The following is a 22,012-nucleotide window of genomic DNA, read 5'->3' on the forward strand; positions in this document are numbered from 1 at the left end:
TGTAGCATGTAAGAAGACATATTAAGACGTGTAAAAACTGAGGCTTTATTCCTTAGATATCTGTTCACATTGGTGTTAGGAAGTAACGCCATGCCAAACCTCATTTGTGAAATAAAATTTAAAATTTCTGTTAACATATTAATATATTAATTAACACTAATTTTGAATTTAGAGCCCTGGAACAGCTCATCCTTATGACAGTGGACACATAGCAATGACCTACACTGGCCTTTCATGTCTAATTATTCTTGGAGATGACTTAAGCCGAGTAGATAAAGAAGCTTGTTTAGCAGGCTTGCGAGCACTTCAGCTTGAAGACGGGAGGTATGAACTAGATTTAATTCTATAGTAGACTTTTAGAGGTAATATTCCCCTTTTTCGTTTGTTTGGTTTTTGGTTTTTTGTTTTGTTTTTTTTTTTTCGAGGCAGGGCTTCTCTGTAGCTTTGGAGCCTGTCCTGGAACTAGCTCTTTTAAAAAAAATATATATATATATTTATTTATTATGTATACAATATTCTTTCTGTGTGTACGCCTGCAGGCCAGAAGAGGGCACCAGCCCCCATTACAGATGGTTGTGAGCCACCATGTGGTTGCTGGGAATTGAACTCAGGACCTTTGAAAGAGCAGGCAATGCTCTTAACCTCTGAGCCAGTTCTCCAGCCCCTGGAACTAGCTCTTGTAGACCAGGCTGGCCTAGAACTCACAGAGACTCTCCTGCCTCTGCCTCTGCCTCTGCTGGGATTAAAGGCATGCACACTGCTCAGTTTAGAGGATAATGTTCTCTTAATAGCACCATCCAGGACTAGAAATACAGCTCAAGGGTTACTGCATAGTTAGTGTGTGGAGGCCTCCAGTCACAACGGAAAAGAGCCATGCAACATTTGTATATAGAGTTAAGTGCTTAATGCAAAAAGTTTCTCATTTTATATGAACAAAAACAAAGCTTACTTTCTAGTAGAACTCTTTTCTTTTTTTAATTTACCTTCTGGATGAGACAAATATTTTGAAATAAGCTATTTAGTTGAGTATCCTTGAAAGTCGTGATGGTAGAGAAAGGAGTGCACTTTAAATATTATGTTCAAAGTGAGGTGGCTTGATCTCCAGCTTACTGAGGGATGTATTCAAGCGATAGAGAAGTTAATACTCAGAGATACTAGATGGTTTAAGTCACAAGCTGGTGTACATTGTTAATGTAATGAAGCAGTAGCCTTCATCTTCTTTTTTTTTTTAAATATTTATTTATTTATTATGTATGCAATGTTCTGTCTGTGTGAATTCCTGAAGGCCAGAAGAGGGCACCAGACTTCATTACAGATGGTTGTGAGCCACCATGCGGTTGCTGGGAATTGAACTCAGGACCTTTGGAAGAGCAGGCAATGCTCTTAACCGCTGAGCCATCTCTCCTGCCCTAGCCTTCATCTTCTATCAAGACTTTGCGATCAGTCTGCTGCTGTGATTCTTACTTTCTTGTCTCTATTGTCAGAACACTGCTCTTGATGAAGAAAAAGTTACTGTAGACATAGTAAATGGATATTTGGAATCCAGTGTTGTCCCGGATTACTTCCATAAAGAGGAAAGGAACACAGAATATTACCTCTTTGAAACTAAGTGTATAATGAATCACAGGATAATAGATCAATTACTAGTTATCTCTATGTACCTTTAGGAGAAATTTCACATAATAATACCTGCTACTTTTTCTTCAGCTCTTGTTGGGAGTAAACAGCATAGTCTGAATAATGGTATCTGGCAGTGACATTATGGTGAACATAAATGATTTAGGGTCATTTTATACCTAAATATGTAGAATTTGATGGGAGTAAAGTCAGCAAGAGGGGTTTCTGTGAGTAAGGACACAGGGCATATGTTCCTGCTTGAGGTAAATGGTCTTGATGCAGTTTCATGTCCTTGTTTTCAGTTTTTGTGCTGTCCCTGAAGGCAGTGAGAATGACATGAGGTTTGTGTACTGCGCTTCCTGTATCTGCTACATGCTCAACAACTGGTCAGGCATGGATATGAAGAAAGCGATCAGCTACATTAGAAGGAGTATGGTGAGTTATATTCATACAACTGGACTGGTTCAGGTTATTGCTGGTATAATGTATGCATTTCTTTATCAAGAATTAAAAATAACAGTCATAAGATTAGTTTTTTGGTTTATTGTTTCTCAGAACACCATATGGAAATAATCTCAATACGCATATTGAATTCTTGACCATTAAAATTTGTGCTTATGAGCCAGGCGGTGGTGGCGCACGCCTTTAATCCCAGCACTCGGGAGGCAGAGGCAGGTGGATCTCTGTGAGTTCGAGGCCAGCCTGGTCTACAAGAGCTAGTTCCAGGACAGGAACCAAAAAGCTATGGAGAAACCCTGTCTCAAAAAAAATCAAAAAAAAAAAAAAAATTTGTTCTTACATGTGTTTTCTAATCTAATTTTAAAGACAATAGCCAGAAATGCTCCTCTCACATAGTGTAATTTATTCTAGCAGTGGTAAGGAGAGCTTAACTGAGCCAGCATCGCTCTTTGCTCCCGTGTCTTCTGGATAAACCAGAGGCAGCAGAGTTGCTCTCCAGGTTATCACTTCCCAGCCATGAGGCTTGCAATTTACAGATGAGAGAGATTTCTTAAGCCTATTAAGGCTAATTAATTCAACCTCTAGCTGATCTGTTCCAATCCCACAATGGAATGTCTGAGCTCTTAGAGGAGTGGAATTGATTTAAGTATACGTCATGCAGCCCTGGTTCTTATTGAAGGACATTATTGAGAAACAAGGATATGGGTTCTTATTAGCATTAGATATCATTGCTTCTAGGCCTTTCTCATCAAGCACAGGTAGGAAAGTTGTATATGCATAGATACACATGCAAACATAGTTATATTAAGAACTATGAGTTTGTACAGATAAGCCCAACTTTCAGTTTACTATACAGGATCTATTTATTTTTCCTCTTTGATTTATTCCATCTACAGTTAGATATATTCATTTCTGTTTGAATTTCTCTTGTAGGTATTCATTCCATTTAGACACTCCATTCCTCCAAAAAGTTGTTAATCTTTATTTATTTGCATATGGTATTATTTACTTAATACATGTAGCTTAACCTGTTTCTGAATGTCAGAACTACTAAAGAAAAAATGGAGAGAAGTGTAACTTCTTATCCTCCTTTATCTACCACTCTTTCTTAACCCCCAAACCTACCATCTTGCTCCTGTTAACTCTATAGATAACATTCTTATTATTTTCTCACTTACCTTTCCTGTATTTCTGTTTGATAAGAAGATCCATATGCCTTTTATTTTTCCTTATTAAAACGATAACCCACTTCTGGTACCCTAATCTGTATTAGACAAGTATATCAGATGACAGTATATTACATAGGCTGTGTTCTGGCTGTCCAACACTGGGTGTCTCTTGATGGGGAGGCCATGAATCTGGTAGTTGTTCAGTGCCTTAAGGCTTTGGAATCCCAGAGAAGTAGATTTTCATAACAGCGACTTTAATAACAGTAATGCCTTAACAACAGGATAAACTTGCCAGTGAGAGTGAGGGCAAGCAGGCAGAAAGCAAAAGCGTCTTTCTTTCGTGTCTTTTTATGTGGGCTGCCACCAGAGGTGTGGACCAGATTTAGGGTTGGTCTTCTGACCTCAAACGATCCAGATTTAGGATGGGTCTTCTCACCTCGAATAATCCAATCAAGAAAAAAACCCTCACAGGCGTGCTGAGTTGTGTGCGTTTTATTTATTTATTGATTAGTCAAATTGATAATCAAGATTAGCCATCACAAGTCCACCCCTTCTCAATTTAATACATAATCGTATCTATTTATGAAAACTATAACAAGATCATAATTATGTCTAACATGATATAACTATTCCACTAGATGGAAACACATCATTTGTTTAACTAGGTCATAACTTGAATGAAATACCTGGAAAATCAGAGTTTTCCTCATTCTTTTTCTTACAGTTTTTTATTACTTAAATGTGTGAATATAGCAGTCTCTTCTAAAATTCTTTATTTACAACCATTCTGTGTAGAGAGTATCTATTTTTCCACTTACAAATAGTGCTGTCATTGATAACCTTCTGCATATCTTTTATATATCACAGATATGCCTTTATGTAAATTGTTGGTCAAAAACTTAAGTGCATATGAAATTTCAGGAGCTGTATTTTGTTTTCTATCCCCCAAGAGATGGACCAGATGGATCAGCCTGTTGAGTAGTACTGTGGTTACTGCACAGCTTGCTGCCCTTAAAATGTACTCAGTAAGCCTGTTTTTTCTTTAGGAAAAAAGAAACAAACTTAAAAAGATAGCTGGGTGGTGGTGGTGCATGCCTTTAACCCCAACACTTGGGAGACAGAGGCAAGCTGATCTCAGTGAGTTCAAGGCTAGCCTGGTCTACACATCTAGTTCTAGGACAGCCAGGACTGTTACACAGAGAAACTCTGTGGGGAATGAGCCAAATTGTATTCTAACCCCCATAGGAGGGTGGCTTTTTCCACATAGCCTTGCCAGTAAAACGTTATACTTCTTTAAAAATCCATCCCATCCCCTCTCCTCTTCTCCTCTCCCCTCCCCTCTCCTCCCCTCTGCTTCTTTTCTTTGTCTTTATCTTGTCATATTCCACCTACCCACATCCAGCGTTAGAAACTAGATCTTTGTGCATGGTAGGTAAACATTCCCACCAGTGAACTGTGTCACCAGCCCTGTTCTGCTTTTTGGCTTTCTCTGTTTCAATTTTATTTGTGTTCTTTGCTTGTCTTTCATTACAACCACTTTCTCTCTGACATTTTTACTTCTTTTGATGGTAATCAAAGTAGTGTAAGATCAAGCCCAGGGCCAGATACTCTATCTACCACTGAAGCTCCATCTCTCTTCTCCACTGTTACCTCCATATATCAGTTTTATATATTCTTAATTGTTTTCTGCCTTTATTTTTTTTATTTTTTTTTATTGAGAAAAAAAAATTTCCGCCTCCTCCCAGCCTCCCACTCCTCTCCCCGTCCCCCCACTCCTCTCCCCGACCCCCCACTCCTCTCCTCGTCCCCCCACTCCTCTCCCCGTCCCCCCCACTCCTCTCTCCCTCCCTCTCAAGTCTGAAGAGCAGTCAGGGTTCCCTGCCCTGTTTAAAGTCCAAGGTCCGCCCCCCTCTGTCCTGGTCTAGGAAGGTGAACATCCAAACTGGCTAGGCTCCCACAAAGCCAGAACATGAAGTAGGATCAAAACCCCGTGCCATTGTCCTTGGCTTCTCATCAGCCCTCATTGTCCGCCATATTCAGAGAGTCCGGTTTTATCCCCTGCTTTTTCAGTCACAGTCCAGCTGGCCTTGGTGAGCTCCCAATAGATCCATCCGCCCCACTGTCTCCGTCGGCCTTTATTTGATTTAGATTTATTTGTAATCTTGTGTGTGTCAGGGTGGGGAGCAGGTTATGAGCATAGAAGCACAACGTAGAGGTCAAAGGAGTTGGATCCCCCTGGAGCTGGACTTACGGAAGGTTGAGCCTCCTCAGCGTGGGTGCTAGGGACTGAACTTGGGTCTTGTCTCCAAGAGCAGTCTATGCTCTTAACCACTGAGCCATCTTTCCAGCCTCTCTGTTTCCCTCTTTGTGTTTTCATTTTAAAAATTGCTTTTTAGGAGTCGTATGATTTAGCCCCTTTTTTTGTTTTGTTTTGTTGAGGGTTGTGTTTGTATGTCTTTTTGAGACAGAGTACTCTATAACCCTGACTGTCCTAGAACTTACTGTTTATCCCAGGCTAACTTCAAACTCAAAGAGATCTGCCTGCCTCTCCCACCTCAGTTCTGAGGTTAAAGGGCTGCACCCACCACAACTGGCTAATCTCTAGACACCTGGCTAATCTCTGTGTTACTTTTCTTTTTCTTCAAACCATTTAACACATTATTTCTTCCAACTCTTAGTCCATTTCTTGTGTGTTTACGTGTGTGTGATGTATGTACTTATTAGTTTTGTTGTGTGTATGTGTGGAGGCTGAGGTAGATATTGGGTGTTCTTCCTTGGTAGCTCTCTACCTTCATCTTTTGATATAGTCTGTCACTAAACCTGAAGTTCATTGGTTAGGCTGGGCACTAGCCAAAGGATCCCCTGTCTTTGAAGGCGTAAGTCATAAACAATGCCACACCAGTTTGGAATTATGATTAATAGGGTAGTATTTATTTAAAGGGGAAAAAACTTACAGATCACCATCAGCCCTCTGCGCAACCAGGAAGGGAGTCTAGTCACAGGCGGAGCAGGAAGTGAAGAGAGAGAGCAGAGGGAAGTGGCCGCTTTTTTAAAGAGAGAGAGACCACGCCCCAATGGGCTGGTATCTCAGCAGCTATAGGCTGGAGGAACGGGAGGACCTCCCGCAACATGTCTTGGCATTACCTACTCCAGTGTTGGGGTTACAGGCATCTGCCACTAAGCCTGGCTTTTATGTAGGTTCAGGATCTGGCACACAGGTATTTTACAGACTGAACCATTTCCTCAGCTCTCTGTTTTTAAGGTTGAAAATCATTTTCCTATTCCTACTGTTTGTTTGAGGGTGTGCAGTTGAGTTTTGGGTGCTGGGTTAAATTTTCTAATTTCCCTCTGTCTTTGTGGCTGTTTCTTGTCGGTGCAGGCTGGTTTTCATATACTGAGAAGTAGTGTTTTTATTCCATTTATTCTGTTTTCATGTAACAGTAATTAGATTTAGTGTAATAGAATTTTTTTTCTCTTAAAAGTATATAGAACTCAGTGTTGCCCATTTTTCTTTTTTTTTAATATTTATTTTGTGTGTGTGTGTGTGTGTGTGTGTGTGTGTGTGTGTGTGTGTATGTGTATACTATGTGTGCAGGAACCCACAGAGCTCAGAAGAACCAGCAGATCCCCCAGAACTGGAGTTACAGGTGGTTGTGAACCACTATATGGGTGCTAGGAACCGAACCTAGGTCTTCTCCAAGAGCAGTGAGTGCTGTGAATCACAGAGCTATCTCTCCAGCCCCAGTCTGTGCTTTTTCTCCTTGCAACAAAGCATGATTTCTTTGAGTGATTTGATGGTGAGGAAATGTGGTTTGTTCTGTGATTCTCCTGGCAGAAAGGAAATCTTCCCTTTGTTTCCCAGGCCTCTAAATTCTTGAGTTATTCTTTATTACCTGATGCTCAAATGAGCCATTTGAGCACTGCCAACTTGACTTGCACACTCTTTCTGACTGCTAGTATAGCCATCTTTATCCTAGTACTAACATCCCACAGAGATAATAAATAACCTTGCTAACTAAAGGGAGGCAGTAAATCCTTATTAACAAAGTTTGAAGAAGATGGCATAATTGGTTGTGATCATGATGCACAATATCTATAAATGACTGAAGTTGAGTAGGCATGAAGTCCTTGTGTTTTTATTCGCTGTTGGCTCACATGGAAGAGTGTGAGGGTTAGGATCGGGGATTGTTATTGACAGAAGCCGAATGTGCAGTGGGGCCCTGCACACTTCTCAGGTGTGCCTCTGTGAAAGCACTTGAGGGTTCGGCCTGCTAAGCAAGAGAAGAATGGAGACTGCAAAATGCCCACTTATTTTAGAAGATATAAGAGAGACCAAAATAGTTAGCTTATTGGGAACTTAGTATCTACTATTATCATGATTATTTCTCCACTAAACTAAACGGTGTTTTTCTTTTTCAGTCTTATGACAATGGGCTGGCACAGGGAGCGGGACTTGAATCTCATGGTAAGACTTCTTTTGTTTTTTGTTTTTTTGTTGTTTTGTTTGTTTGTTTTTTGGGGTTTTTTTTGAGACAGGGTTTCTCTGTAGCTTTGAAACTTGTCCTGGAACTAACTCTTGTAGACCAGGCTAGCTTCGAACTCACAGAGATCCACCTGCCTCTGCCTCCCAAGTGCCAGGATTAAAGGCGTGCGCCACTATTTCCCAGCTCATAGTAAGACTTTTTAAATGGTTGTGTAGTTTTCAAATAACATGGTATCTTCAGCACAATGTCTCAGACTGTCTGAACCCTTGCTGTAGAATATCTGCCTTTGTCAGCTGCCTACATCTGTCTTTGACACTGTGGTACTTACCTGTTCAGCGCCTCTTAGATCTCTAATCTTAGGAGAGTATTCAAGACAGAGAGATTTCTAATAAACTATTGAATGTTAGCTGCATGAGTAGATCTTGGTATTGCTTCTTAGGCTATTGTTAGAAAACAGCAGGTTATTTTCTTTGGCATAACAACTGATTGATAAACCAAAGAGATATATTGAACATTAAAATTTTTATTTACCTTCCATAATATAATTATCCTTAGTGATTATCACAAGACATTTTTCTGTTGAACCAGTCTGCTTTCTTACATTTTCCCTCACTTTGGGCAGTGCTGGAATAGTGAGATGGTAGCCATTAAGTTTGTTAGCACATCAAAAATATGTACCCTCTCAAATCAAACTCTATTCAGAAGTAATCAAGTTTCCATTCCTCTGTTTGAAGAGGCCCAGGAGCTGGGAACTCCGGATGAACTTGAGGTTTCTCATCACTGGGTGTGCCGTGCTGTGCTGTGCTCACTTGCTGCCTCTATCCCTCTGCTAGCATGGTTGGAGCAGGGGTCTGCGCTGACACCTCCATCTGTATGACTCTGCCTTCTAGATCTCCCTAAGGGTTTCCCCCTTCGATAACACAGAAGTTTTGTTCTTCTGTATAGAAATTATCTTGACCTTTCCTCTGACCCCCATTACAATATGACACCATAGTTCCGATATATGCCCAAGTTACACAGATAGGTGTAGGGTAGCTGGTGATAGAGATACCAGGAAGACTCACTTCCCATGATGCATTAGAGCCAGTTCTGTGACACTGATTTGCAAAAAGAAAGCTGTTTCACAACTAGTCAGCAAGGAGGTCAGGAACTGTGACCTCTGCCTTCCCAGTCAGTGAGTACTGGACATTATCGGCAGGGGGCAGGCAGAGACTGTTCATTGATGGATGATGGGAAGGGAAAGTTTTCCCAAACCCTGTTTTAGACGTGCACGTCAACATACCCCTTTATAGGTCAAATGCTCCTTTGAAGTAGAGGGTGTTCTCTGCGGAGCGTTTGGATTTGTAAGTTAGCATCAAAGACCAGTGACTGATAGTTGGCTTCTACACATTTCCATTCTTGAAAAGTGACTTTGAAACTATCTGTGCTGAATTTCAGAGACTTACATTGTGAAACAAGAAACAATTATTTGAGAAATTTCCATCCATGTGGTTGTATGAAAGGAGAATTCTACAAGGATAGGCTCTGGTGCTTGCTGCTGTAGCACTCTGAGTAGACACTTCACTGGCACAAAGACATTGCAGTTATATTGCGTGGTATCCACACATGACACTTAATATTTGTGTGTGTGCCTATATGGTATGTATGTGTACTTATGTGTAAGTATGGGCACATACGCATGCCACATATGTGGAGATCTGAAGACAGCCTCAGGTTAGGGTCCTTGTTCCATCTTATTTGAAATAAGGCCTCTTGTTCGCCATCGTGTATACCAGACAGACTAACCTTGATAGCTTGTTGGCCTTACAGACTGTGCTGTTATGTCCAGCCTTGTGCTGATCCCAGGGATCTGAACTCAGGTCCTCCATTTATAGTGCATATGCTTTATGCATTAGGCCATCTTCACAGTTCTGTTTCATTTTCTTGAGACCGGATCTTCTTGCTGTTAAGCCCAGGCAGACCTCAGTCATGCATTATTCCTGCTTTAACCACTGTAGTGCTGAGATTACAGACATCACAACCACACTGAGCCTGCTAACAAGTCACAGTGAGGAGGAGATTCAGTCAGGATCAGTCGGTAAAGTACCTGCCATATCAGCATGGCGACAGGCGACCTGAGTTCAGATCTCCCAGTATAAGCTGGGCCTGATGTCATGCTCCTGTAACCCTGACGCTGGAGGTACACTAACAGATCCCTGAAGCTCCTAGTTTCGTGATAGAACTTGTCTCATAACATTTGTGTTTTGATTATTATCAGGAGGATCAACCTTTTGTGGCATTGCATCACTGTGCCTGATGGGTAAACTGGAAGAAGTTTTTTCAGAAAAAGAACTAAACAGGATAAAGAGGTGGTGTATAATGAGGCAGCAGAATGGATACCATGGAAGACCTAATAAGCCTGTTGACACCTGTTACTCCTTCTGGGTGGGAGCAACTTTAAAGGTAAGAGAAGCCATGGGAGTGAGGCACCCAAGCCCTTGATATTTATACCCACTTAAAACTTGTGTCCCTCACAGACACAGACACGCCCAGAGATTAGCCACAAGTTGACATTGTAAGCCATCACACTCATCTAAGTACAATCATGTGATATTTGTTCTTCTGTTTCTTCCTTATTTTCCTTAGTGTAATGTTAGGACCCATCCATTTATATATATATATATTTTTTTTCCTTTTTATGTCTGAGTAATGTTCCTCTCCCTCTCTCCCTCTCCTTTCTTCCTTCCCTCCCCCCCACTCACTGTGTGTGTGTGTGTGTGTGTGTGTGTGTGTGTGTGTGTGTGATTTTAGTAGGTATTTACTGTATCTGTAGGTATGCCTGGGTAAAAGTCGTATCTTGACAATATTAAGCCTTCTTGCTAATGAGCTAGGTAAGAAAATAAGAAGATACTGTAGTTGGCTAATTTAAGTGTTCAAGTCCCCAGAGATTTGCTCTGAGAATCTAAGCTAGAGAAAAGCCTATCCGAATAATCAGTAGCTGAAATGTGATCAATAAGAAGTTTTTTGCCTGTTAATTTTTGTCATTTTGTTTTTAGCTTCTGAAAATTTTCCAGTATACTAACTTTGAAAAGAACAGGAATTACATCTTATCAACTCAGGATCGCCTGGTGGGAGGATTTGCCAAATGGCCAGACAGTCACCCAGGTAATTGCATTTGGCATGAATGTAAAGCAGTACGTGTTTTACTTTTGAGTAGACCTGGAAGTGTATGTTTTTCAGAAATTGTATATGACAGAAAATATCACCACAGTTGTAACATTACAGTAAATAGTACATTTTGTAAAAGATTATGTCTAAGGCTGGTGAAATGGTTCAGTGGATAGCTGCCTGACCTGGTGACCTGGGTTCAATCCCCAGAGCCAACATGGTAGAAAGGGAGAACCAACCCATGCACTCTTTTGACCTCTGCATGTGCACCTATAAACCTATGATGTCCACACACAAAATATGACCTCTGCATGTGTACCTATAAACCTATGATGTCCACATACAAAATAAAAACTAAAGATATTTAAGATAGACTTAAGGTATGGGTAGTATAAAGGAAGGGCAAATTGTCAAGGTAATAAATAGTATAATATGCATCCTCCAACACTCCTAATACTTACAAATGTTTTATTTCATGTGTGAAACTAAGGGGCCCTACCTGAAGCAAGGAGTTACTTGGCTCATCTAAAAAAATCAGGGTTATTAGCTGTGACATCAGGGTTATTAGCTGTACTTGGGCTGAGCGTGTTCTAGTATGCTTTTCTTTTGCTGTAATAAAACTTTGATCAAAAGCAGCTTGAATCTGTAGATTGCTGTTGGTAAGATTGCATTATATTGATCCTACCTATTCAAGAACATGGGAGGTCTTTCCATTTTCTGATATCTTCTTCAGTTTCTTTCTTCAGAGACTTAAAAGTTCTTGTCATACAGATCTTTCACTTCTTTGGTTAATAATATTGTATGTTATTTGTGGCTATTATAAAGGATGATGTTGCTCTGATTTCTTTCTTGGCCCTTTTATCATTTGTAGGAGGGCTATTGATTTTTTTTTTGAGTTGATATTGTATCCTGACACATTATTTAAGGTGCTCATCGGCTGTAGGTATTCCCTGGTAGAATTTTGGGGGTCACTTATATATACTATCATATCATCTGCAAACAGTGAAAGTTTGACTTTTTTCTTTCCAATTTGTATCCCCTTGATCTCCTTTTGTTGTCTTATTGCTCTAGCTAGAACTTCAAATACTATATTGAATAGATATGAAGAGAGTGGACAGCCTTGTCTTATTCTTGATTTTAGTGGAATCGCTTTGAATTTCTCTTCATTTAATTTGATGTTGGCTGTTGGCTTGCTGTGTATTGCTTTATTATGTTTAGATATGTGCTGTGGGACAATGGTCTGTACCCTGTCACTTGTGTTTTAAATAAACACTGATTGGCCAGTAGCCAGGCAGGAAGTATAGGCAGAGCGACCAGACAGAAAGTAGAGACAGGGCAACAAAAATTCTGGGAAGAGGGAAGTTTCAGTCTGCAGCCGTCACCCATTCACAGAGGACGCCAGGCACAGAGCAAGCGAGAAGTGATTGCCTTGCCAAAAAAGGTACCAAGCCACGTGGCTAACACAGACAAGAATTATGGGCTAATATAAGTTATAATTAGTTAATAAGAATCCTGAGCTAATAGGCTAATCAGTTTATAATTAATGTAGACCTCTGTGTATTTCTTTGGGACTAAACAACTGCAGGGCCAAGTAGGACAGAAAACCTCAGTCAACAGACATGTTCTTTGTAGCCTTGATCTCCCAAGACTTGTATCATGAAGTGGTGTTGCGTTTTTGTCAAATGCTTTTTCAGTATCTAATGAGATGATCAGATGTTTTTTTCTTTCAATTTATTTATATGGTGGATTATATTGACAATTTCATATTTTGAACCACCCTACATCTCTGAGATAAAGTCAACTTGATCATGTTAAATGATTTTTTTTTTCATTTGTTCTTGGATTTGGTTTGCCAGTATTCTGAGTATTTTTGCATCAATGTTCATGAGGGAAATTGGTCTGTAATTCTCTTTCCACTTCAGTCTTTGTGTGGTTTGAGTATCAGGGTAACTGTAGCCTCATAAAATGAGTTTGACAATGTTCCTTCTGTTTCTATTGTGTTGAACAATTTGAGGAATATAGGTGTTAGCTCTTTGAAGTTCTGGTAGAATTCTGCACTGAAACCATCAGGCCCTGGGCTTTTTTTGTTTGGGAGACTTTTGATGACTGCTTCTATTTCTGTAGGGGTCTATTTAAATTGTTCATCTGGTCTTGATGGCCTGGAATTCACTGGTGAAGGATATCCTCCAACACACCTACCTCTGCCTCCCAAGAGCTAGGATGAAAGGCCATACTCTGGGTTTAGTTAATTTCCTTAGATAAGTACCTTAATTTCTGACTTGTCATGCTTCTTACCTAACGTGCGGGAACCAGGTAACTACGGACCATATGACTGGACTCAGAAACTAGCACCCTCTCTGGCCCCTTCTCCAGCCTTTACTCTCCTCACTTATTTACTCCAGCAAAGCGAACCTGTTTGAAGCTTGACTATGAAGCCCTTGCTGAAGTAATTGAGAGCACTGGCGTGTTTGATTTGCATGTTATTGGAAGATTAGCTATAGACATATACACCTATCTCTAAGGCACAGCCATTGAAGTGCTTTAATAGAATCATGATCTTGGTTACCATAGTATTAGCAAGTGCTTTTCTGTTCATCTCTGTAGGGTTTCTGTGCTTGAGTCAAAATGTAAAGAAGAGGCTCATGAAATCGTATGTTTGTGCTTAAAGTAAAAGGAATAATTATGCCTGCCTTTTTAAAATGTAAAACATGCTTTCTTAGAGAAAATACCCCAACATACATTTTCACAAATCAATTTCCAAAGCAAAATAATTAGTTTTGAGATTTTTGTGTGTGTAGCTTTAAATATGTTTGATGTCTTAAGAAATCTAGTGATTATTTTAGTCCTGATGATTTTTTTGTCCTATCAGTCTGGCATTGTTTTAGCAAATAACGGAAATAAATGCAATCTTTTGGGAAGCATCTCATATTTGAAGTACCAATTATTTCTGATATTATGGAATTTTATTTTTGTGGGCTTTTTGTTCAGTTGGCTTGAGATTTTTGAGACAGGATCTTACTATGTGGCCCAGGTTACTCCTGAACCCACTATATAGCCAGAAATGATCTTGAGTCTTGATCTTCCTGCCTTTGCCATCCAAGTGCTGGCTTCAAGGTGTGGACTACCACCAGGCCTGGCTTTCCAGTTCTATGTTTTGAAGAAAATTTCTGAAACTTTTCTAGAGAGATCAGTTGGCAAGTCTTGTGTTTATATCCACATGTGTGCTTGTTGATGACTTAGAGACATGTGTCCCTGGAGCCTGCACACCCTCACACAGACGGTCTGAGGGGCAAGGCCTACCTGCTCAGTGAGCCTTTAGGAGAGCCATCCGAACAACAGTTTTCCAAAAGAGCGCCTTAACTTGGTTTTAGTAAGATTTGTAGCATATTTGGCACCAGGACCTTTATTATTTTTGTGGAGAATACCTTTGCCTTATTAAATGAAGTATATCACTGTCCACAGGTGAGGGGTTTGGTTGTTGGGTTGTTTGGGAAGTTTTTATTTGAAGTTTGAGATTAAGTTCTGGTTTCTGACTTTTACAAAACTTCTTTTGAGGAAGAAATATGGAGAGATTTAGATTTTATACAAGATCCAATTTATATTATTCTCGATTTGTGTCATGCTCCTTTTTCTTTTAACCTTTATCTGTATGGAATATTTGCCTGTATTAATGGCCATGCACCACATGCGTGCAGCACTGCAGTGGAATTGGAGGCACAGGTGACTGAGCCGTGGGTGCTGCGACTCAGTGATCAGCCTGTGCTCTTGAACTGCTGAGCTCTAGCTCTCTAGCTCTTCTTTTTACCTTTTCTTTTTCCTTAAAAATTTTCTAATTTCTAAATAAAGTTTAATATTGCTTTGTTTGACTTGTAATTTTAGAGTAACTATCAGGAATAGGGATATTTTTATTTTTTACTCTGAAAATTAGGGGAAAGTAAGCCATTTAGCTTGTGACAGTTAGACCTGGTAAGGTATTCTGAACTTTAATAGCTCTTAGGATCTCAAATGCTGGCCGTTTCAAAAATAGAAAAGTATTCTTGGTTGCTATGAAACTTTTTTTGTAGTGTTCCTGTAACTGCAGAGTTCTGAGCACTTCTGAAGTCTATATAAGGTTCTCAGGCAGGCAGAGGCCATGTGTTTTTATGACTGCTCGTCAGAGGGTTGTGGCTCCCTGGAAATGGGGGACTAGTGAGCCTAAAGGGAGTCTGTGTATACTGTCAGGGCAGAAACGGCACAGCTCTCCCGTGTGCTGCCTGCTCCATGTACTGCACACAGTGCTGGTGTACACTTAGAGCTCTGTTTACTGCACACAGTGCTGGTGTATGCTTAGAGCTCCGTTTACTGCACACAGTGCTGGTGTATGCTTAGAGCTCCGTTTACTGCACACAGTGCTGGTGTATGCTTAGAGCTCCGTTTACTGCACACAGTGCTGATGTATGCTTCAGATATGTTGGGGCAAAACTTGGGTGAAAGGGCAGGTGTTGCTGCCTCGTTTCAAAGGCTGTTTTGTTTTCATTTTTAGAAAACTTTCTAGGGTTCTGGCTACAGTTTGGTGGTGAAAGGTGTGCTGATCATCACCCAAAAAGCCCTGGGTGCACTTGGCACCATGAAAACCAAATGAAAATGAAAAATTGCTTTTATACTATAATTTTTTCTCTATATTTTAAGACAGCAGGAGGCATTGTTACTCTGATCCTTAGAGAACATAGGCAAGAAAATCATGTGATGTGTTCCTCTAACAGTAATTTCAGTAATCCAATACATGATTTTGATTCACTTTTTAAAATGGTGCTTGAAATTGAGACTAATGCTTTCAAAAACTAGTATTTTTCTAATTTTTTATGTAGTAATTGGCTGTAGATTCTTTGCAGTTTGTTCAGTGAGAATGCTGATCATGAAATGCCTTTTCAGATGCTTTGCATGCATACTTCGGGATCTGCGGCCTGTCACTAATGGAGGAGAGTGGAATCTGTAAGGTTCATCCTGCTCTGAATGTAAGCACACGAACTTCTGAGCGCCTTCAAGATCTCCATCAGAGCTGGAAGACCAAGGACTCTAAAGAGTGCTCAGAGAATGTCCATATTTCTACTTGACTGACCCTGGGTCGTGGGTTTGTAGCATAACTGTAGCTCAAGGTTAAAAGCCATGTGTAACCAAGTGTGCTCTTTTTTAAGGGGTAGTCTTAAGTCAAAGCTTGTACTGCTAACACTGCAGGATTGGTCTTGATCCAGTAACCACTGTACTGGATTTCAAGACCTCCACAGGACTCTGTTGTGGCTCTTAAGTGTTTATACCGTGTTTCTGAGAAGTTTCTTGGGGGAGATCTGCTATATGTATGTATGTGTGTTATCTCCTTAAAACCCTTCAGTACAAGTTCTGGCTTACAATGGACATAATTCTTCAAGTTTACACTTCATATGGCATTGATAATCTTGAGGTGAGCATTTAGTGATCACTTAAAAATGTCTACTGCTGATGGTAAGAAATTTGCTTTATTCAATTAAGTATCTGGATTATTCTTTAAAAATCGATGCTCTTATAATTTTCTTCAAGAATAACATATTTTGTGTTATTCTTAAGATGTGCCAACTAGATTTGTGTAACCTAAACGGATGAAATTAAAAGTTCATAGTAAGGAAAAATGGGCTTACCTAATACTATAGTTTTCTACAGAGAGAGTACTACATAACTGAGGGAGAAGTGATTGAACTGTGAAATTATGAATGAGAAGGTTCTGTGTTGTGTGTCTTTATTAGAGGTTCCTTGGATGAGTACCTGTTCTGTTTTGTTTTAATCTCAAATCACTGGCTACTTTTTGTCTGGGGCAAGGGAGGAGATAATCTTGGCTATTTAGAAACAAAGACATTCGGTGTTCTATTCTTCTGAAGTTCATGATACTGTAAATTATACTTGTACAGTTCTTTTTAGTTGCTTGGCTGTTTTATTTTCTTTTTTTTTTCCTCAGTATTTTATAGCCACTATAGTTAGCTGCTTTATCTCTCATTTACCAGGTTGAGCATCTTTAATCCAAAATTCAATATCTGGCCAGGTATAGTGAGGTATATGCCTTTAACTCAGCACTCAGGAGGTAGAGGCAGGCAGAACTCTGTGAGTTCAAGGGCAGCTAGAACTACACAGTGAGACCTTGTCCGTCCACCCCCCCCCCAAAAAAGAAACCCAGCAGCAACAAAAATAATAAAAATCAATTATCTGAAATGGTCCAGAATCTAAATTATTTACTGTCAGTATGACACAGTTCGAAAATCCCACCACTTCATGCAGCAGGTCTCAGATGAATTTCAGGGACACAGTAAGTAGTGTGTAAAGCTGCTTGAAACTACTGAGTAAAAGGTATGAAATAAATGCATTCCTTGTTCAGGTGTGGGTCCCATCCGCAAGGTTAAAGTGTATATGTAAATGGTCCGAAATCTGAACACAGAATCTAAAATCTGAAACATTACTTTTAGGTCCATGCGTTCTGGATAGTGAGACTCAGCCTGGAAATGATTTTCTAATGTTTTTAAGTTTGATAAATCTTTAACTACAAACAGAACCACGGAAGTATACATAATCATTTCTATTTTTCTATTTTTGACTAAGTGGGAAGAAAATATATCCATCTAGAGGGGATAAACTATGGTTTTACTTATTCATTGTCTTATCTTAATTCTGTGAACTAACAACCAAAAGAAGTTGTTGTAAAATTCTTCGTTAGCAATCAACTCGTCATTAAATCACATCCATGACTTGGTGACAAGAGGAAAATTTCTTCACTAGAGGAAATGGATGTGTTGGTCTTGCTCATAATAAAAGTTATATCATTAATCTACAGACATCATTGTAAAAGCTAAATTATTAGTGTTACTGGGTAGATAATAACATCTTCATTATTAACTAAAGAGACATTTCCTAAATAATATTTCAAAAGGGAAACCTGGCATATGATTAAAAATAATACATCACTTATTGGCATGTTTAGTTTTAGAATTGAGTTTGCAAAGTCCAATAATCAGTTTTGGGAGTCTAGCTCATGGCCCTGACTCCCTGGCTTTGATCCTTGGCCCCAAAACTAACAAACCAACCAAATCCTCTTTATAAATCAGTCTTTCAGTGGTGGAGAGAAAAGCTTTACCAACAAACATTATCATCCCATGAGTTGTTCCAGTTGTTTCTGTTTAAATCCAAGCAAATAACAACAATCCTGTCTCAAACTGACTTATCTCTTAGACATTAAGAACTGAAACAGCGATATGGAAATGCTCTAGGTGTATAGCAGAAGCCAATGTTTTTCCTGAGTTGCTGTCAGTTATAGAAGGTAAAAAAATTGGTTATTAATAAGTAGAAGATTTATAACATAAAAGTAATTTATATTTTCAAACTCCTTGAGTAATTTATTGGCAAAGGAATATTAATGGCAGAATAATTTTACTATACTCTAAGAGGCTATGTTCCACGTGATACTTTATGGACCAGTGAATGTTTGTGTTTCATAGAAACATATCAACCAAAAAATGTTGAATTGTTTTGAAGTACGGAAAAACTATTTCTAGCTTTTCCTAAATAGTTGTATCTAAGAAAATATTTATTAATAAAGTAAATTCTAAGCACTGTTTTACATAGAACCTGTTCTCTAGCAATAGTGACAGTAAGAGGAGAAACATGAAGTGAAGATGTGCAGCACCCTTCCCTCCCAGCCGGTCTCTCTCCATTTCCTTAGTGTACTTTCGAAGAGTAATAGCAAGAAACATTTATTTATCACCTACAGTTTTAGGTTTGACCTGTAATTCTTGTTTTTATAGACTTTTAAATAGGTATTTATAAGTAATAAAGTTCAAATATAAATTTTGCTGACAGTGGTGATAATTTGAAGTGTCAGACCTGATAGTATTTGATAAACAGAGTGATGGAAGTTGTCTGAAGCAGGGTGACTTGAGGTTTATACCACATATCTGCCCGTGAGCGGCATGATCTTAGACCCAATTTTCCCTGTTGGTAAAATGAAGTAAACATTAGAATAATTTCACTAGGCAGATTCAGGATTAAATGAGATAGTATATTAAAAGCACTTTTTCTAATTATAGTTTCATATGACCATAAAAGTGTTTTTAAAAATTTCTTATACAATAGAAATCTTAACAGGGTTTAAACTGAAGGAAGATGCTGCCTAGAGAGTAGCTTTTTAACTTTCCCAATAAGTAACAGAAGGAATATCAAGTATAGCCACAGCAAAACTAGGTGACAGGTGGTACCAGCCTGAGCCTCAGCGTACAAGTGAAAGAACTAATGTGACCTGTGTGGTTTTGGCCAGCGTAGTTTCACCTCTACAGAGGATCGAGGAGGAAAGCAGCCCGGTTCTGAAGCCCTGCAAATCGGAGAACTGTGGTATTGCCATGTTCTCACTGCAGAGGGCAGTGGGCAATCTGAAAATGAAGGCTGAAACCCGACAGAGCTGTGCAGAATCCTGCCAGTGATCTGGTGAGTGCGGGACAGTGGAAGGTATGTTGGTCATAGTAAATAGGACAACGTGGCCTGATCTGTGTACTGTTTGAAGTTAGGGAAAGCACAGCACTGGGAAGAAACTAGTAGAATTAGAATCCAAACTGGACAGGCTAGGCATGAGACATAAAGGAGAGATAGCTAAAATAAGTATTGGGAGGAAACACCCGTAGACACAGATGCATAAATATAGGCATGTTCAATCACTTAAATCACAGGAAAAGGAAGAGTACTGAGAAGATAGAGCCACTTTGGAGCCACTTTCTAGAGCAACTCTTCTTTCTCAACAACAGTTTAACCTAAAGAAAAAAGCAGGTGAGCATTCGGTTCCCAGAATTAGAGTGAACCAGACCAAGGCCCATGAAACCTATCACTAGGCCATGACAGCAGCATATAGTGTTTGCAATGACACACATTGTCTCAGAACTGGAGCAAGGAAGGGAGCGGAGAAATATGTATAGCTCAATAAAAACAATTAAAAAAAGAATTGGAGCACGGAGCAAAACGAAACCAAGTGGAGGAAGGAGGCAAAACAATAATGCAAAAACCAGTTAGTCTTAAGTCAAGAGATGCAAAGGCTCCTTTGGCATGGTCGAAATCCTCAGGGAATTTAAGACACAGAGGAGGAGCAAGCAGGAAAACATAAGTGACAAAGGGAAGGGCCTCTAAACACAACTGATTGCCAGTTGTCTTAGGATTCTCACACAAATTCAAAGGAAGTTTTTAGAGAAAAATGCAAATTGATAAAATTCAATGCAGAGAATAGAGCTACCATAGGAAAATGCAAACAAAAGATCATTGTACAATCTTGTAAGACTGAAGAACCTCAACATTGCTTTAATAATTCCAGAGGCCAGAAGAAGGATCTTGAACCTCAAATTGCTCCATAAAAGGAAAATTTTCTCATGTTTACCTTGTAAAGTTGATAAAATGACATAAATTTTAAAACACAACAAAAATTATGGCAAAAAAGCAAATTCTGGGCCATTCAGGCTTACTAGTATCTCCACAGACTGGGGCGATAGCTCTTTTGGCGGTGTTTGCCACTCAGTCACAAAGACCTGAGCTTGATCCCCAGCACCCAAGGTAAAAGCCAAGCTTGATATTGCGCACTTGTTCCCAGCGCTGAGAAAGCAGAAACAGGCAGATGCTGGAACCTGTCGGCTAGCCAGCCCAGCCTAATCGATGAGCCCCAAATCCCCCAACAACCCTTCCTAGAAATAAGGTGAGGCAGGGGAGCTCCTTCAGTTGGTAGAGGCTCTTGCTACACAAGCCTGGCAACCAAATTAGATTTCCTAGAATCCGTGTAAAGGTGGAAAGAGAAAACCAGCTCCACAGAGTTGTCCTATGGCCTCGTGCACGTCATGACATGTATACCCATACACACTAATAATAATACATCTTAAAACTTTATGTGACAAGCTGAAGAGAACTGAGGTTGACCTCAGGCCTCCACACACCTGCAAACACAAACTTAACTATCAGTACAAATTACTCAGCGATTTGTTAGGCCCACAACCCAGTAGCACTTGAAAGAGGGAATAAAATCATGCCTCAATTGAGTTCGTATTAGAAATGAAGGATAATTCAGCTTTCGAAAAGCTTAATAAGGTGTTAAAAAAAAAAAGAAATTTGATTTAGAAACTGATAAATAATTCCCGAACATTGCACCTCTACCCTGGAGGCAAGCATCCTACTGTTGAATCCAAAGAGCCTTTCTGATGAAGCCAGAACAGGACTCTGCTTGCTGTGTCCTTTACTCCTTAATACACGAGGACTTGTAGCCAAGGAAGATTAGAGCAAAGATGTCAGTCAGGAAGAGATCAGACTTGGCAAACAGGATCATCTACTTGAAAAACCCCAAGGAATTTTTTGAGACACCAAACCGTAAGAGAACCTAAGTAGCAGCGGTCGTTAGCGTGCAGGCAGCGCGAGGACTGCATTTTCACAGTTCCACAAGGTGGAGCCCAGTGTTGTCAGAAATCACCTTCTTCCAGCCAGGTCTGCTGTTGTGAGCTTTCCATAAGTGCGACTGTATGGTGTACACTGTGTCTTACTTGGCTTCTTTGCCCTAGAAGAGAATACAAGGGCTTTCTGGTGCTGATTACATAGGTGCATTCATTTTATGAATATTTACCAAGCTGTACCATCAATCATGCTTTGTGCACTGTTCTGTGTATGTAAATACAACTCAATAAAGATGTTTAGTTAAAAAAAGACTACATAACTATATCTGCATAAACCCAAGCCGTTTGGACGACACACCTCTAGGTCTCAGTCTGTGATTACTGAACCAGAGAGGCTCACGTGTGAACTCAATCAGACTTGTTTAAAACACCTCCATGAGAAAATCCTGCTTTGGAAAAAGAAAACTCTTGGGAGACAACAGACTCGAACAAGTGTGTGCCTTACTGTTAATAGGAAGACAGCATCAAAACAGTTTTCTTGTGTTAGTTTGTAAATTTAATGCCACTGCCATAAATACTATGCTTGTTGAATGAGAGAACGTATTAGACTATCCATTAAAACTGAGAAAGTGAGAAGAAGCCAGCCCTGCCAGACACACTGTAATTGAATATGTGCGCGCTTTGCTCAGGCAGGTCCAGGTCTACACATTTCTATTAAGCGCAGAAATAGATG

At 39.7% G+C, this 22,012-nt stretch overlaps 1 protein-coding gene across 1 annotated transcript in view; it reads left to right on the forward strand.

The window, feature by feature from the left end:
* The window catches only part of Pggt1b (protein geranylgeranyltransferase type I subunit beta), a 36,727-nt gene extending 15,138 nt beyond the window's left edge, over positions 1–21,589 (forward strand). The window contains exons 4-9 of the mRNA XM_041659991.1: positions 173–324; positions 1,920–2,052; positions 7,665–7,710; positions 9,987–10,171; positions 10,765–10,873; positions 15,788–21,589. Coding sequence (XP_041515925.1) covers positions 173–324; positions 1,920–2,052; positions 7,665–7,710; positions 9,987–10,171; positions 10,765–10,873; positions 15,788–15,969 — 807 coding nt within the window. The 3' untranslated portion in view covers positions 15,970–21,589. The remainder of the gene's footprint in view (positions 1–172; positions 325–1,919; positions 2,053–7,664; positions 7,711–9,986; positions 10,172–10,764; positions 10,874–15,787) is intronic.
* Positions 21,590–22,012: the final 423 nt, after the last annotated feature.

This window comes from Microtus oregoni, unplaced genomic scaffold, assembly GCF_018167655.1.
Source record: "Microtus oregoni isolate MIOR12 unplaced genomic scaffold, Mior012 000011F_ref0000422, whole genome shotgun sequence".
NCBI classification, from domain to species: Eukaryota; Metazoa; Chordata; class Mammalia; order Rodentia; family Cricetidae; genus Microtus; species Microtus oregoni.